Source organism: Brachyistius frenatus, unplaced genomic scaffold, assembly GCF_029030835.1.
Source record: "Brachyistius frenatus isolate BFR_SWC_R1_liver_20210118 unplaced genomic scaffold, ASM2903083v1 Contig_1, whole genome shotgun sequence".
NCBI lineage: Eukaryota > Metazoa > Chordata > Actinopteri > Embiotocidae > Brachyistius > Brachyistius frenatus.
The window spans coordinates 5,436,791-5,452,351 of NW_027210600.1; the positions used below are offsets into that span (position 1 = coordinate 5,436,791).

A 15,561-nucleotide genomic window follows, 5' to 3' on the forward strand; every position below is an offset into this window, starting at 1 on the left:
GGCTGGCACCACAATTGTATTAAACCTCAAATTACATCCTCCTGAGACGAGCTCGGGCACCTGACAAGTGACAAGTCTGCACAATTCAGTCCTCTCGCAGAGTCCTTTCAGCTCATAATTTAACAGTGAGGCCTAACTGTTGTCAGCCTTTCTACCTCTGAAGACAGGAATTTAAACATCATGACAACCATTTACAAATGTGTCTGCAATTTGCAACAATTAATCAGCCAGAAAATGCGATCTTTGTATTATATCTGCAGTCTAGGAGTTAATGGGGCACGAAGGATGATGATTAGAGATTGTTCTGTCCAGAAAAGACTGTGTGGCTTCTAGTGATGGTCAGTGAGACCCCCCCCCCCCCCCACACACACACACACATACATTTCTTGCCCTGGTAACATGGGTCCTATAAGCCAGAAAAGCAACAAAATTAAAGCGGCTCCTCAGGCCAGAAAGTAATCCTGTGAATTTGAGCCCAGAGTGTCATAAGAAATTTAGCTTCACACTTTTGGTCTAATTTCATCACTGAGCAGAAGAAAGTTTTTCTCAGACTGGAAGCGCTCCTTAGATGCCACATCATTAGACACATGCCCTTAGTGCTCCAACACTATCACTGAGCTGTGTAATCTGGCTCCGACACAGTTGGCACGCATCACTTCTACCCAGAGAATCACTGGACGGATTTGTGACATCGGAGGGGCTGATAACTGTTCAGCACAGGAAGAGGTGGATGCCTAATCACCACACCACTGTGGCAGCCAACAGCCAGTTTTCATATTAGACAAAGCCCCAATTAGATCCTAAATGTCCCAGGCGACAGCTCCAGTAGCAACAGACAGAGATGTTTGCAGCTTCACAGCAATATCTCACACCACGGTGGTGATGTAACATCCTGAAGTAGTCAAGTTTATTTAGATTTAACTAAAGTTCAGGATTCATGAAACCCTCCATCACCCGGAGGTCCAATCACACATGCCTGTCACAATTACTGCATAATCGCCTCATTATGTGAGCTGATCGTAATCATTAGAAGGGTTTTCATTTGTATAAAAACTGTTTAAAAAAAATATATATATAAATATATTTTCATCAGTATTTGCACACCGTTTTCCACAGGTTGAGGTCTGACTGGTGCTCTTTTAATGGGGTCATCTTGTTGCTCACCTCTTGCTTTGAATGGCACGAGTGGAGAATTAGCACCTCTAACTACTTAACCCGAAGCGCTTAACTTCTAATATTTGACCAACCACATCTATAAAAATCAATCACCACCGGCAGCACGTTTTGGTTTAAAACCAAATGAAAAAAAAAAAAAGATCTTAAAACCTTGGAGGAGGTGAATTCTTGGATTAGCAGCAAAAAAACAAAACAAAACAAAAAGTGGCGGTCAGAGGAGCTATTCATATGTTCCTGTTTCTGCTTTTAGAAAGTCAGAAGGCATTTTTAACGTGTTTTGGCTCAAAATGAAAGTTACAAACTAAAACATTCAAACACTTTCACGGTTTGTCAAATGCAAGGGGATCCTAATATTGGTTAATGGTTCACTGTGCTACAGATCTGACGTTAAATAAGCATCACGTGATAAATAAGCATCAAGTGATAAATAAGCATCAAGTGATAAATAAGCATCACATTGACAGTCAGAATTTGTGCCTCAACCACCAAAAGCATTAAATTTATAACAAACAACAGAGGGGAGAAAAAAAATAATCATGCACTTACCATTGTGTTGTTGTGATCGTCTCCCTCCGTCATCGACAACCCGAGTCCTGTTAGGTTCACAGTCACTCCCGCGTTTTTTTTTTTTTTTTTTTTTTAATTGAGCCCCCGCACATGGACGTTGAACGAGTAAAAAAAAAAAAAAAAAAAACGACCATTAGATACACTCATAAGTTCATGCTAAGTTTACAAACAAATTACGGTCCGCTAACAGAAAGTGAGAGTCAATGCGGCTGCGCGCAATGGTCGAATCAGGTCACCGATGTACGCTTCCCGTTTTTTTGTAATTGTAAATTTTAATTATTAATTTTAAAATTATAAATTGTAGTATTCACATATACAAAATTTAAAAAAATGAAATCAACCAAGAACATTTCTTGGGAGGGGGGCGGTGGGGGGGGTATGGGTGGAGCTACAGCACCACCGAGCTCCTCTTTGGCCCCGCCTACGCAGGTGTGTTACAATAACGACCTAAATGTAGGTCAAACTGGAAAGTGGGATGCCTGCAGTTCTTGAAGACGTCAGCCTATTTCATTCACTTTGTGCTTAAGTAGTCATGGTGCAATGTTTTTGACAAGAAAAATGTTGACAGAGACTTCAGTGTTATTTTTAGAAATTGTGCAAAGGCCCCAAGGAAATGTATAATTCAACCACCTTTTTTTTTTTTATACTGCAATGGCCTTGAAAACCTTTATTTGGCTAACTATGAAGTTTATAAGCACATCATGCATCTTTTGTGGCTTTTTAAACTGAAACAATATATAAAGACTTCTCTGAGAGAGTAATTTGTTTTTTGTTCACAGGAGTGGATGTTTATACAAAAGTAATCATGGTTATGGTTTTGATTGTTATAATTATTCAAAGTGCAAAGCATCATCTGTTTATCTAGTGTCCCCTGTCAATGATACATCCTCATAACGAGTCATTCCCTGCTGGGAGACAAAGGGTCACCATAACTGAACTGCCATGAGGTTATTTCTAATTTAATTGTTGGTGTATCCATGGGGCTGATTGTAACAATAAAGCAACTATTGTATAAAACCAACATGCTTTCTATGGTTTTAAAATATAAGCTCAAGCTGCTAATCATATTTTGCCTGTATACCTGCACTGTATAAGGCTGCTTTTAAAAAAAAAAAAAAATTTGTATCATCATCAGTGAATTTTCTGTTGCGTCTTACAGTTCAGAAACAATCTACTGAGTTTGTAAGTCACAGCTGTACGCTGTGTCCAGGACACATTTATGATGTTAAAAACGGATTCTGATGAAATGAGGCAAACTCTAGTAAAGCCCTTAATGTACAGCGTATATGGATCAAAATTTAACATGAACACCCTGTTAGTAAACAGAACATGTGATTTATACCACAGAATAGAGTCTGATGGTGAAATCTGCAGCTGAGTTGTTCTCTTTTCAAGAGACTGAATTATTGCTTTCTAATCTAAATTAGTCTACGGTTCATTTTACTTGCTTGCTCCATTAAAAGATAGCATTGCTTCATTTTTCAATTAGAAGAACTAATAGCTTTCAGAATTATGTTTCTAGTTTACTAAAGTTATCCCCATGCTTATTTCTTCTTGTTTAAAGGCAATCCGATGCTTTAGTTGCTGAATAATAGTTTATCTTCTGAACACCGAAGGTCGGTGAGTGTACAAAAATGACAGGCTTCATTATATTCAAACATCATACTCGTTTTAATTAAACAACAATTTCTGTCAACTGCAAAAGTCTGAGACTCACAATGTAAAATGATGCTCACATTTTTCAGGCATGTCATACGTGCATTAATAATATTTGGGCTGTTAGTGGTAGTTAGTGTGCAATTTAGCTTCTACAAATTTGCAATTTTCTCCCGAGTTCCTACACATGCAAAGACAACTCAAGTTTTTAAAGTGGAATGAGGGTCAAACATAGTACACTATTAACCTCTCTCTCTGCTGGTCTATAATTAGAGTAGTTGTCAGTGAGTGAAAGATACTTTAGATGTGGGGCACAGTGCAGCGTTCATTACCCAGAGATTATCAGTGCAAAGACTCACAAAGCACAAGTGCACAGTACTGAAGACTGACAGTCATCTGTGCTGTGTTGAAACAGTGTTTTTGTGTTGGTGTATTTTGAAGCTGATAATAGAGGATTAGCTGTCAGAGGAAAAGAAGTGAACTGTGTGTTAATACATGGATGCTACTTGAACAGCAAGCGTGTTTATTATGCTGTGCTACACTGCACATCCAGTCACATCAAATCAATCCGCCACAGTCGACACTACCTCTGTTCTCCTATTCAGTAGAATATGACTGCGGTACAGAAATCTAGTTCCAGCAGGGGGAGCTTTAACCAAAGCCAGGCATGTGAAACAACTGACTAACTGTTCTTACAGTATTAGTTTTAGGGGTTTTTTTTCACTGACACATTAGAAAACTGAGCTGAGCTAACTGCATGAAGTCACAGAAGAAAATATCCAGGCCCACAGTCATATAAAGATATAAGCGTGGTGTGATTCCCAAAATGAAACTTTAGTCACACTCCTGAAGCAGCCCACAGCGGCTCTTTTGGTGAACACAGGTTTCACATGAGATTTCTGATTCACTAATCTCAACTGACGATGTGTGAATTAGGATTTCTATCATCTCATTAAGAGTCGATCAGGCACACAGATAACAACAGCGCTATATTCCCAATTAACACCAGGGGGTGCAATTATATAAGCGATTTTAACTATGGAGACCTTGTGTGGCAATCTACAATTATTTACTTTGCAGATTATTGAGGGAGATGAAGAGCAACATATGAATTGGTTTTAATTACACTACAAAGCTGCTCAGAGCCAAAGGATTTCTTATCTGTGTGATGGCATTTTATCACTTCTCTGTTTGGGTTCATTAGCGTGCGAGTGTCTGTGTTAGTTCCTAATTGTGACACATCAGCCTATTAGATGATTTGTAAAACTAGTGTTGGTCTTGTGCCCTAAAATCTAGTCATCCATCCATCCATCCATCTACGTATCTGCCTATTTATGTATGTACCTGCCTATTAATTTATATATCTGCCTATTTATTTATGTATCTGTCTGTCTGTCGATCGACCTATCGAGTGATCGATAGGCTATCTAAACGGTCTGAGATTACTTTGTAAACCATTACAGTTTTGTGTAAATGTCCTCTGAAATCTCTCTTTGTTAACTGCTCTTTTCAGTTAGCTTTTGTTTATTCCATTAGCATTGAGGTTCACATGCTTTATTAATTGTGAAATTTTGACTGATGTAATTATTATGGACAAAACAATTTGTCCATAATTGGTACTTAGATAAAGATCTGACCATATTTTAAGATAAAAAAGTAAATATAAATGAAAATAATATCACTTGTCTTCTTTCCACTGTCTTTCGTCTGTCTGCCTACATTACATTTCACATAGTTCCAATGAAGTTTCATAGCAAACACTCTAAATGCTTGTTTGATGCGAGTTTGGGTTATTTTACCTTTATATCATGAAATGTGCCTCCGGTAAAACCTCTGTGTTTATTTACCAAATGTAATGGAGATGTGTGCGTGGTGTGTGAATAACATTTATAATGTGTAACACTGGAAGTTGACTTTTTGGATGATCCAATGTGTAACCAAGTGGCGCCAACGTAGCGTATGCATCCTTTGATAAGTGAGGGAGTGTGTGTGCGTGCGTGGGCGTGCGAGTGAGATGGGTTTATGACAGTGTCATCACACATGGCTAATCATGTGGAACAATGGGCACAGAGGCATGGAACAGGGGGTGGAGAAATGTGATCTGGCCTTGAAAATTTGATCCTGCTTAATATGGATGCCGTGTTTTGAAAAGATGTAAATTTAGCAAGCAGTCTGCAGCCAACTTCTCTACAAACAGATGTCAGCGAACACTCTGGTAATTGTATTATCCCCCATGGCTTGTTCACGTGCTTTTACTGAGAGCATGATTCCCACTTTTGGGACTTCAAGTCACCTTTTGTGTGCATCCTTGAAACAGAAATAAAGTCACCCCTGTCTCCTTAGCCAGCGTTGACACAGCCTCTCCATCTTGGCAGTTCAATAGATTGTCAACATGAGAAGAACTTTTCAGAGGGAAGAGATGAATGTCTGTCAATAGGGGGTTGACAGGTCAATAGGTGTCGCTGACCTTGTTGCCACGGGCCTGAGTGTCACGTTGAGACAGGGGGAAGGAGAGGAGGGAGCCCCCGGCCCCTCCCTTCATCCTCAGCTAATGAGATGCTTTGGAGCACGATGGGTTCAGAATGAATATACAGAACAGTATGTCTATTTTTGTAACTAGATAAAGAAATATAAAAGTGTACTTTAAACAATGGATTTGTTACAGAAGTGAACATAGTGTCCTAGGATGCACCTGTTCTCCAGGTGCGTCTGGTGAAAACATTCCTCAGGCTTCTCTATTTTTGGGCACGTGTGCATGACATTCATCCTCCATCTGAGTTGATCGATACCCTGCACACAATGTTAAATAAGTAGTACAAATCACAGCAGACCATTTTTCAAAGCTTTCAGAGTCATTAAACTTCCTTAAAATTGGTAATCCATCACATTGAACATTTACTGTAGTTGTTATTTTCAATGAGCATCCAGCTACTATTGAAAAAAAACTCTACTTCTTTGAGAAAGGATTTTTAGAAAACTTGTGAGTCAGCTCTTGAGCAGTAACCTGTTTCATGCAAACATGATGCTCAGATAACATCCGTGTTTGCTTATTTTTTTGCCTTCCAGGTTTGATTTTTCTGACAAGTAGGTCATGAATCTAATTCTTTTTGGCATCTGTCAAATCAGCCACCTCACATGAAGCGACTATTACGTGAATCCATACACTATACAGTACCGTACACAGTAATGAATATGAATGGAGTTTATTTTCAGCATTTTGTCTCTGACCACGCCAACGAGACTGATGATAATAAATCCACATCTGAGCAGAACATGTGACGTCTATGTCAGTCAAAATCCAAATCAAGATGCCTCAAGATCAATTAAGTTGTCATTGAATATTTTATTTGCAAATGAAAGAGTAATAACTCAGAAGTCGTAAAAATATACATTTTTTTTCACTTGTGGTATTTACATGGATTGTTTTCATCAAACGAACAAACGGAAAAAATTCGATACTGTTTTACAAAACCAAAGAGAAGCCACGTCAGAGAAACGGATGAGAGTAAAAGAAAAACAAACGTGTCTTACATTTCCGTTTAGTAACACCGCGCTGAGCGTGTCTCCCCCTGACATCGAAGCAATGCAGTCAAGAGAAACAGCCAACCACACAGATCCCACACAGGCCGGTGATGAGCAGAGCACACAAAAAAGTGCAAAGTACATGGATGAAAATTTCAAAATAAAAAAGACAAAAATAAAGCTTCATAAAATTTTTCTGTGGATATATTTACAATTTTTGATTTTCTTTCTTTTTTTTGTCTTTTTGTAATTTTTTTAATTTTTTTTTTTATCTGATTACAGTTATGTTACATCAAAGCAAAGCATTCCCGTTCATCTGCTCAATCTCCTATGACATGCAGGTACCTTTCTCGTTTTCGTTCCTTCTCGAGGTTAAATTTAGCCCCATCCATCTCCTCCTTTCAAAGTAATAATACATCACATTCCCTTATACTGACATAGAAGGCCAAGCCACAAAGTCGGAGCATCACTTTGCCCTGCTCCACAGCTTTAATCAGAAATAAAAACAGCTTAAAAGAACATAAAACATTGTGGCTACATGAGAGTTGTACTCCTATCATATAACGCAGGATAACCATTAATGATTTTACTGCACCTTCGAGTGTTGATAATAAGACAATATATAGTGCTGATGGATACTGTTTTAAAGGATGATAGTGAATGTGCTGCTGACACTCTGAGGTGTGTTAAGACTTTTTCCTCCTCCACTGTACCGAACTGACAAAAGTGCTTTAAAATTCATTCGCTGGAAAGAGCACAAGTTTGTCGGGTCACAAAGCTGCACACACGAGAGGAGAGATGCAACGCGAGGGCTCATAAACTGGGGAATCTGCCACCTGAGACTTGCAGATGCGGGAAAGCAAATCAAAAAGCTTGGGAGGAATTTAACAGCTGGAAGACTTGCATCCCATCCTCTACCTCCACTGCTACTTTCATCTGTGGTGGAGGGAATTTCAATGGCAAGAGCCTACAGCCCTGGCTCGGAATCAATCCTGTTATACCTCTCCTGATTCCCAGCACTACTCTCACACATTCCCATAAAAAAAAGTCTTCAGGCATATGCAATCCAGATTGCTAAGATGCATAACAGTGTCTGTTTTTCGGAGTGTAAATGTGTCTGCATGTGGGTCATTTCTTCCAGTAGCTGTTGTGTCCGTGTGTCCGTGTGTGTGTGTGTGTGTGTGTGTGTGTGTGTGTGTGTGTGTGTGTGTGTGTGTGTGTGTGTGTGTGTGTGTGTGTGTGTGTGTGTGTGTGTGTGTGTGTGTGTGTGTGTGTGTGTGTGCAGATGTCCCCTGGGTAATGCAGTGTAGAGTGTTCCATTCTGTGCTGCATTTTGTATCCTGCTTCCATCAGTCAGTCGTAATACATCCAGACATTCGATCCATCAAATTGATTCTGAAGGAGCAGAAATAACAAGGATAGCTGGTTGGGCTTTTGTTTGTGCAAACTGTGTGTGTGTGTGTGTGTGTGTGTGTGTGTGTGTGTGTGTGTGTGTGTGTGTGTGTGTGTGTGTGTGTGTGTGTGTGTGTGTGTGTGTGTGTGTGTGTGTGTGTGTGTGTGTGTGTGTGTTTGTGAGGGCGTGCATGTGCGCATGTGCAACTGTGAACGTACACAAAGCACACACCTATGTTTTTGTGTGCACCTCACAATGAGGCATGTGCACCTGTTTATGTGTGTGTGTGTACATACACAACTTGTACCTGTTTGTATAATGTGTGTGTGTGCCTTGAGATGCCATCAGTGCACCCAGGGCCAAGTGCATTCTATGTTAAGAGACATCACGAGCGAAGGAGAGAGCAAACAAGTGGCCTCCAGAGCTGATGATAGTTATGAATTATGGACGTGCTTTGTCTCAAGATGCCAACCCCAAAAGCAAAAACATGGCTGTTGCCTGTGAAGCCAAGTTCAATAGGCATACAAGTCTGTGGAAACTAAAATAAACACTGCCAGTCTGCAGTCATATCAATTTAGACAGAGGTTACTTTGCCTGACTGGATCCTTCTCACTCACTGAATGGGTAACATGAGAATGTGTGGGTGTGGCCCAAGGGCTTATACTGAATTTACATGCACACACCCACACATGTACACTCACACACATTCATAAGCATGCAAGCATGCATGCACTCAAGCACACACACACAGACACACAGACACACACACACAGACACACACACACACACACACACACACACACACACACACACACACACACACACACACACACACACACACACACACACACACACACACACACACACACACACACACACACACACACACACACACACACGCACACACATAGTAGCTTCCCTGGTCAAATATGAACTGCTGTCTCTAGTTGAATATAAAAGGCTTTTTTTTTTTTTTCCTCTAAACTTCCTGTTACTTACTGTTGAGTCACGTGTGGAAATCCCACGTGTGAAGTCAAACCACGTGCTTTTCAGACAGATGCTGCTTTTCAAAACGCTTTCTTACAAGAGAGCTTTTACTCTGGTGTGGGAATTCAGACGTGTGAGTGAAACAAGACGGAAGCCCCGCGAAGGGCCCGGAGAGAAGAACAATGTTCATTATGAGCCAGTGTTGGTACATACTGCTCAAATAATTCACCGCTCTTCAAAGCAGTCGAGGAGCTTCAGTTGTAAAGCTTGTCCTAAGAGTAAAGGTCATGGGCTCACTAAAATAAAAACATTAGACCCTGATATGTGTTTTGCACAACTTGAAATTTTAGCTCAGCGGTTTCTCAAAAATATTCATCATGAGTTGACGATACTGGCAGATCTGATGAAAATTAGTTTTCAAGACACTGAGCACAGATGAAGGGGAAATTGTAACATAGTGGTGGTGTTCGAGGTGTTACAGGGATCAATAAAATCCGTGCATCTGATCTCTGGATGATATCCTGTGATTTAGTTTTTTGTACTCCACACTTGCACCTTCCATTACATATAATAATATTTCTTTTACAGGAAGTTGAAAGATAGAAATGTCAAAGGAGGCATCACATGGTTAATTGGAACACAGCATGCGTCTCAAAAACATGGGGTTTAAAATCCACTCTGGGTTTCCCACTTGACTCTCTTGTAAGGCGGAAATCTCCCCTCACATACCCATATTTATTAAATTAATTGACATCATGTGCGTATATCTATCTGTATGTACAATATAAAACAAGACTGATTACAGAATGTACAGTACATTGTCTCCGTGGCATGGGATTGCTTTCCCACCATGGATAATTCACTCTGCTTGGCGCTCCCTAGGCTGCGTCTGTTATTACTAGGGGCAAGTTTGTGAAGTTGTACCTCTCAGTATTCGCCGCTGTTGACCCTCAAAGCTGGATGTGAACAGAGACTTAACCACTGGTGTGCTGAAGATAAGGACAAAGAAAGAAACCATCAAAGAGAAAAGGGGATTGCAAAGGCACACTAGATAGGCTACTTGTCCTATTTTTTCAGCTACTTTCAATCAAACTGCACTGGGTCTGTCTGAGGAGACAACAAAAGGGGGGACTGGCTGATAGCACAGCTCGACCAATGACCGAGCAGCAGCCGGTGATTCAGCGAGACAGCAATCGAGTGCCACACCATTGTTATGGATCCAAGGAGAATACTGACAATGATACCATACACACCCTGTACAGCTGAAGTCTCCAGAATTCTTGCTCCCCCTTCATTCAAACGTAACATTTGTAAAAGTGAACGTCAAGGTCAATTCTTTGTGCCGTAGCTTGAGTGTTGATTTAGTACCTTACGGGAGGCTGAAAATAACGGGATCCACCATCTTTGTACATCACACATTCATGGTGACAGATTTTGGTTTCAGTTCAGAAATGTATCAGGCAAACAAAAGAGCTTTTAAAAACAAAACATCAATATTAATAATAATAATAATAATAATAATAACCCATCATAGGGATTGGTGGCACTTCTTCATATGGATAAATGGACACATGGCTGTCTGTCACCCTTTACAACCTGCTCAGAGACACAGGAGAACAGAAGAAAAACAAGTCCAGCTGGTCTAATAGACGCTTATCCCCTATATTTAAATTACTGCTATAGGCCTAATAAATACTATTTAATTATTCAGGGAGGATATTCAGTACCAGAAAAGGATGTCCAGAGACAGGATGTGGCAGGAGAGGACGTGGCGCGGTGAACAACTCCATTGATTGGACTCCACTGTCAATGCTACATCCCTGTACCTGAAGTTTCCCCTGCTGATTGGTAAAGCAGATGAGCTGTCTGTGATCCAGCTGAGTCAGTGTCAGGGACCGCTGTGGTTCCTTGTGGCTTCCCTGTGAGAGCGCGGAAGACCGAGAGCACTGAGGCAGATGATGCACATGCCGCGGACCGTGTCTGTCCACATGGATGGGCACAATCGGCCCGGCCCACGGGAAGCAAAAGGGGGTTTTGTGGTTTCAGAGCAGGTGCTGGAAGCAGCGAGTCGGAGGTGCAGGGTGACATGGATCAGAGTCACCCTACGCCCCTGTCCTCCAAGAGAAAAAACAAACAAACAGGGGATGTCACACTCTTGAAATTTCATCGTCCTCGTCTCTGTCCTGCTTGTATTCATCTCCTGATGCTCAACAGCAGTATGACTCCATCGATACCAGGCTCACAGTTTGGATTTACTGTATTATCCAGCCTTTACTGTTGCCCCCTCTCAATCCTCTTCTTTACTTCATGCCTAAACATTTGATTTGATTGATAAATAAAAGCTCTACTTGGGCGCTTCTTCCACCTCACTGCACATGGTGCCTCTCGGTGTCTTCCAAAGCCAAAAGAAGGAACTCAGAAAAGAAGTTCTGCCTTTAGCCGTGAGACACAAACAGTGTTGCACCTCGGGCCTCTGCCTTTTCTTGTGTTTTGTTGTTTTATGTAATTCAGTAGGGGGCAAGCATGTCTTATTTTCCCTTTTTAAGTATGCATTCATTAAAAGTACTTTTGGGGCTTATAGTATTGATTCTTTTAATTACATCCTTTTTACTAGTTGCATTTCTTTGTTTATGGAAGAGTCTTAGTCTTTGGGAGGGGGCTGGGGAGCTTGGGTGGGGAGGGGGGGTCTCACATGGCTGCAGGAGGGGGCTTGGCTTTCAGTCCTACACAGTCTGAAAGGCCTTGGTCTGGGCGGGGACCATGAGGGTTGGGGGTGTGGGTCCAGACATGTTCCTGGGGTTGTATTTGGGAGTGGTGGGGGGCTCAGGGGTCTTCGGGGGCACCACTGCGGTGTAGGCTGGGGGGGACTGGGGGAAGCCTGGAGGCTGTCCGTTTTCCTTGAGAGCTGCCACGGCGGGTGGACGAGGGCGGTGGCCGCGCTGGGCGCTGTTGTGCACCATGGACTGGGTGGAGGAGGCACCGGAGCGTGAGCTGCCGGAGCGGGATGAGGACAGGGAGTTGGGCTTCACTAGCTTGGCCTTGGGAGCCTCCGCATCCTCTCTGCGGTAGGAAAACACACACAGAGCAAACAGTGATGACAAAGGTCCATTTATTTATTTCACATCAGCTGCACCTCTGAGAGGACCCACTCACACAACCACACAATGAACAGCAGCGCACAGCAGTATTTGTATTCCCTAATACTATTCTAAGGCCTTAGACACATGGGATTAGTATTATGTGGGGGCCTCATGTTATTCATGAGATACCCCACAGCCCCTGAGTTTTGTGAAACACATTTGCATGGAATAATGAAATCTGCTGAAATCACTAGTTCCCTCGATACAATTGTTGAAAGAAAATAAAGTTTTTGCTGAGAACACAATGAAAACTTTATAATTCTACTTTTGCATCCGTTTTTAATGACAGGAGAATATTTTTTTTCACAGAGCACAGAAGAATAGAAACTGCTTGGCAAAAGCATCTAAAAGGAGTTTGTCTGACCGTAGCATTAATCACTAGCCTGGTTTTTTACCAGAACCAAGTTCACTGCATGAATAGATCGGGTCAGGCTGTGCTCTATTGGGGATTGTCTCCAGTCGTTGCATCCTAATGGACGTAGACCTCAAACTATTGGAGAAGCTTTTAACCAATCAGCATTTACCATCATATGATGCAAGTTGTACAGCAAAAGTCTACCACCGCCGCCATTGTTAAACGACATTTAGAAACAAACGCCTGACTTCAGCATCATCACACTAAGGCCACCCCCGCTCTTCGGAGTGGTTGAGCAAAGCTTAATGTGAACAGAGTTTCCAGAATATAATCACAGCAGTGAAAACGGAAGCTGTGAGCAGAAGTGTAGTGCTATTTGTGGAAGTACCGACGCACACACGCACGCACATACGAGTGCACACATGCGCGTGCACGTTGTTTAGTTGTTTCTGTTTCTGAGGTTTTGTAACCACTGCACTTATTTATGTACGTCGCTTTAATTTAACAGACAAACAAAATAACCATGCTATTTATCAGCTGGTGTTCTGGATTACTCATCTAAAGTGATTGTCTGACTTCAATCACAACAGGTTTCTGCAAATGTTTGACATTAAAAGCCTTGTTAAGAAAGGAAGGGTTTCGGTCTACTGAATACAGGAAGTGCTGGGTTCGTATTAATGCGTAATGTAGCAACATCAACAGGGCGGATCAAAACGAGGCTTTGAGTTGACATCGTGAATCAGTGAATACACCTAAATGTCCATATGACAACTTTGACTATTCCATTGATTTTTATTGGCTCTCTGATTTGATCCTTTAGCACTTAAAAAAACGGAATCAATTGTGAACATGGTATTTTGTCATTTCGGGTGGAGCCAGGCTGATTAGTCACCAAAAACTGAAGTAATTGTATATAATATATATAGATATATATATATACTGTACTGTATATACTGTGCATTTTATATTTTATATTAATATTTATATTTTTTACTGCTATTTAATTGCTTTTCTATTGTTCTATTATTATCTTATTGCTTCTGTATGCTGCTGTAGCAAAAAAAAATTCCCCTCGGGGATTAATAAAGTAACTACCTAACCTAACCTAATTTATGCTGTAATTGTTACTTGTATTGGTATCAGAATTACAGAGAATAGAAATAGAAATAGAAACATCTCATCTGTGCCCTTCCAGCTACACTGTATCTTGCCAGGCGCACCAAAGGCGGTTCCACAACTCTTGAAAAACCAGAAGTAGTAGGATTTAAATCTAACCCCAAGAGATGTGCGTCACCAGTGGCTGGTCTAGCAGAGCACATTAGTGGAAAGGCTCAGAGTCCTAACATGGTATGAAAACAGAAAACACTTCAACACATCTACATTATTTAGTCAAAGCTGTCCCTCAACCGCGCTGCATTATTCACTGTTACATCAGTAAATATGCACCTACACCCACTTCAGTCCCTTGCAAAAAATTAAAATGTAGTTGCTTTTACATGTGTCATTAGATGTCCACAGATCCACCGATACATACAGGTTTAAGAGGAAGGAATAAACACCAGGGGTTCTGTCAGCTCCACACACACACACACACATCGAAATACTAGGCTGATGTGAAAAGAGTGCTCTTAAAAGAAAATCGATGCACAATTACATTTGCAGTTGTTTGTATTTTTAGACACACACAAACACATCCACATACGCAGGAACGACAGGTAAACCCAGAGAACCTCCAAGCATAAAGGGCGGCTGCTCTGTCAGTTAGCATTGGACTTGCTTAGCTGCAGTTTAGAACCGTTTCAGCTGGATTGCTGCTTCACACACAGGTTAACACACAACCAAGCATGTGTTAAGAGGAACCGCGGCCAAACTGAATGTACTAAGTTTCCCTGTTTCTGTTTCCCTTTACTAACTTTTTAAATTTAAGCATTTCTAAAAAAAACTTCATTGAAATAATATGTATGTCAAATTATATCTACTCCCCAATGTCAATTATTATTGGCCTATACGATTTTCACAATTAAAATATCTGATCCTCAATCAGTGTGAGATCATACTGGTGGGAAGTAGAAGTGCCGATCGGGCCCCAGATGGCTGAGGTGGGCTATACAAGGGGCGATCAAAAGGTTCTGAGACAGCTCCTGTTGTGCATGAATGCAGCGCAGCACCGAGATGTGAACGGAGCAGCAGGAAGCAATTACTTTCACGAGTAAGTATGCCAAGTTATGTTGCTTGACCAATATCACAGGAGTTACACACATTTTTGACACATTTTTGTGACCATTAGTCCAGGTGCATCTGCGATTTCATTGTGGACCAGAAACTTGAGCAGAGAGGGCACAACAAATTTTGGGCCAAACTTTTGGAGAACAGAAAGATGTCACAGGGAGTGACACTTGAGGGCAAGACATGTGTATTTTGCGCTCTGTGAGCAGGCATGTTGTCATGCTGGAAAACCAAATTGCCATCGCGCAACAGTTCAGGTCGTTTGCACTGAATTTTTTTCCCTCAGCTGCCTCAGTAGAGTTAGTGTTGACAGTCTCACCCTGGGGGATGAAATCATGGTGCACAACCCCGCGAAAGTCAGAGGAAACCCAACTAGTTGCTCCTGACTTCATGTCTTTTTTCAGTCCTAGAAAGTGACGTTTTGCCACTCTTGACATGTAAATGTCACAGAAATCACCTCGCCCAGCTCAATACTTCATCGCCATCAGCCTTCTGAAGCATTTCAAGGTTTGACACAAAAGTTGATGTAGGCTTTGCTC

At 41.3% G+C, this 15,561-nt stretch overlaps 1 protein-coding gene across 1 annotated transcript in view; it reads right to left on the reverse strand.

Moving 5' to 3' along the window:
• Nucleotides 1–11,910: 11,910 nt before the first annotated feature.
• The window catches only part of clmpb (CXADR like membrane protein b), a 65,185-nt gene continuing 61,534 nt past the window's right edge, over nucleotides 11,911–15,561 (reverse strand). Inside the window, exon 7 of the mRNA XM_069712357.1 lies at nucleotides 11,911–12,361. Within this exon, the coding sequence (XP_069568458.1) occupies nucleotides 12,025–12,361 (337 nt within the window). The 3' untranslated portion in view covers nucleotides 11,911–12,024. The remainder of the gene's footprint in view (nucleotides 12,362–15,561) is intronic.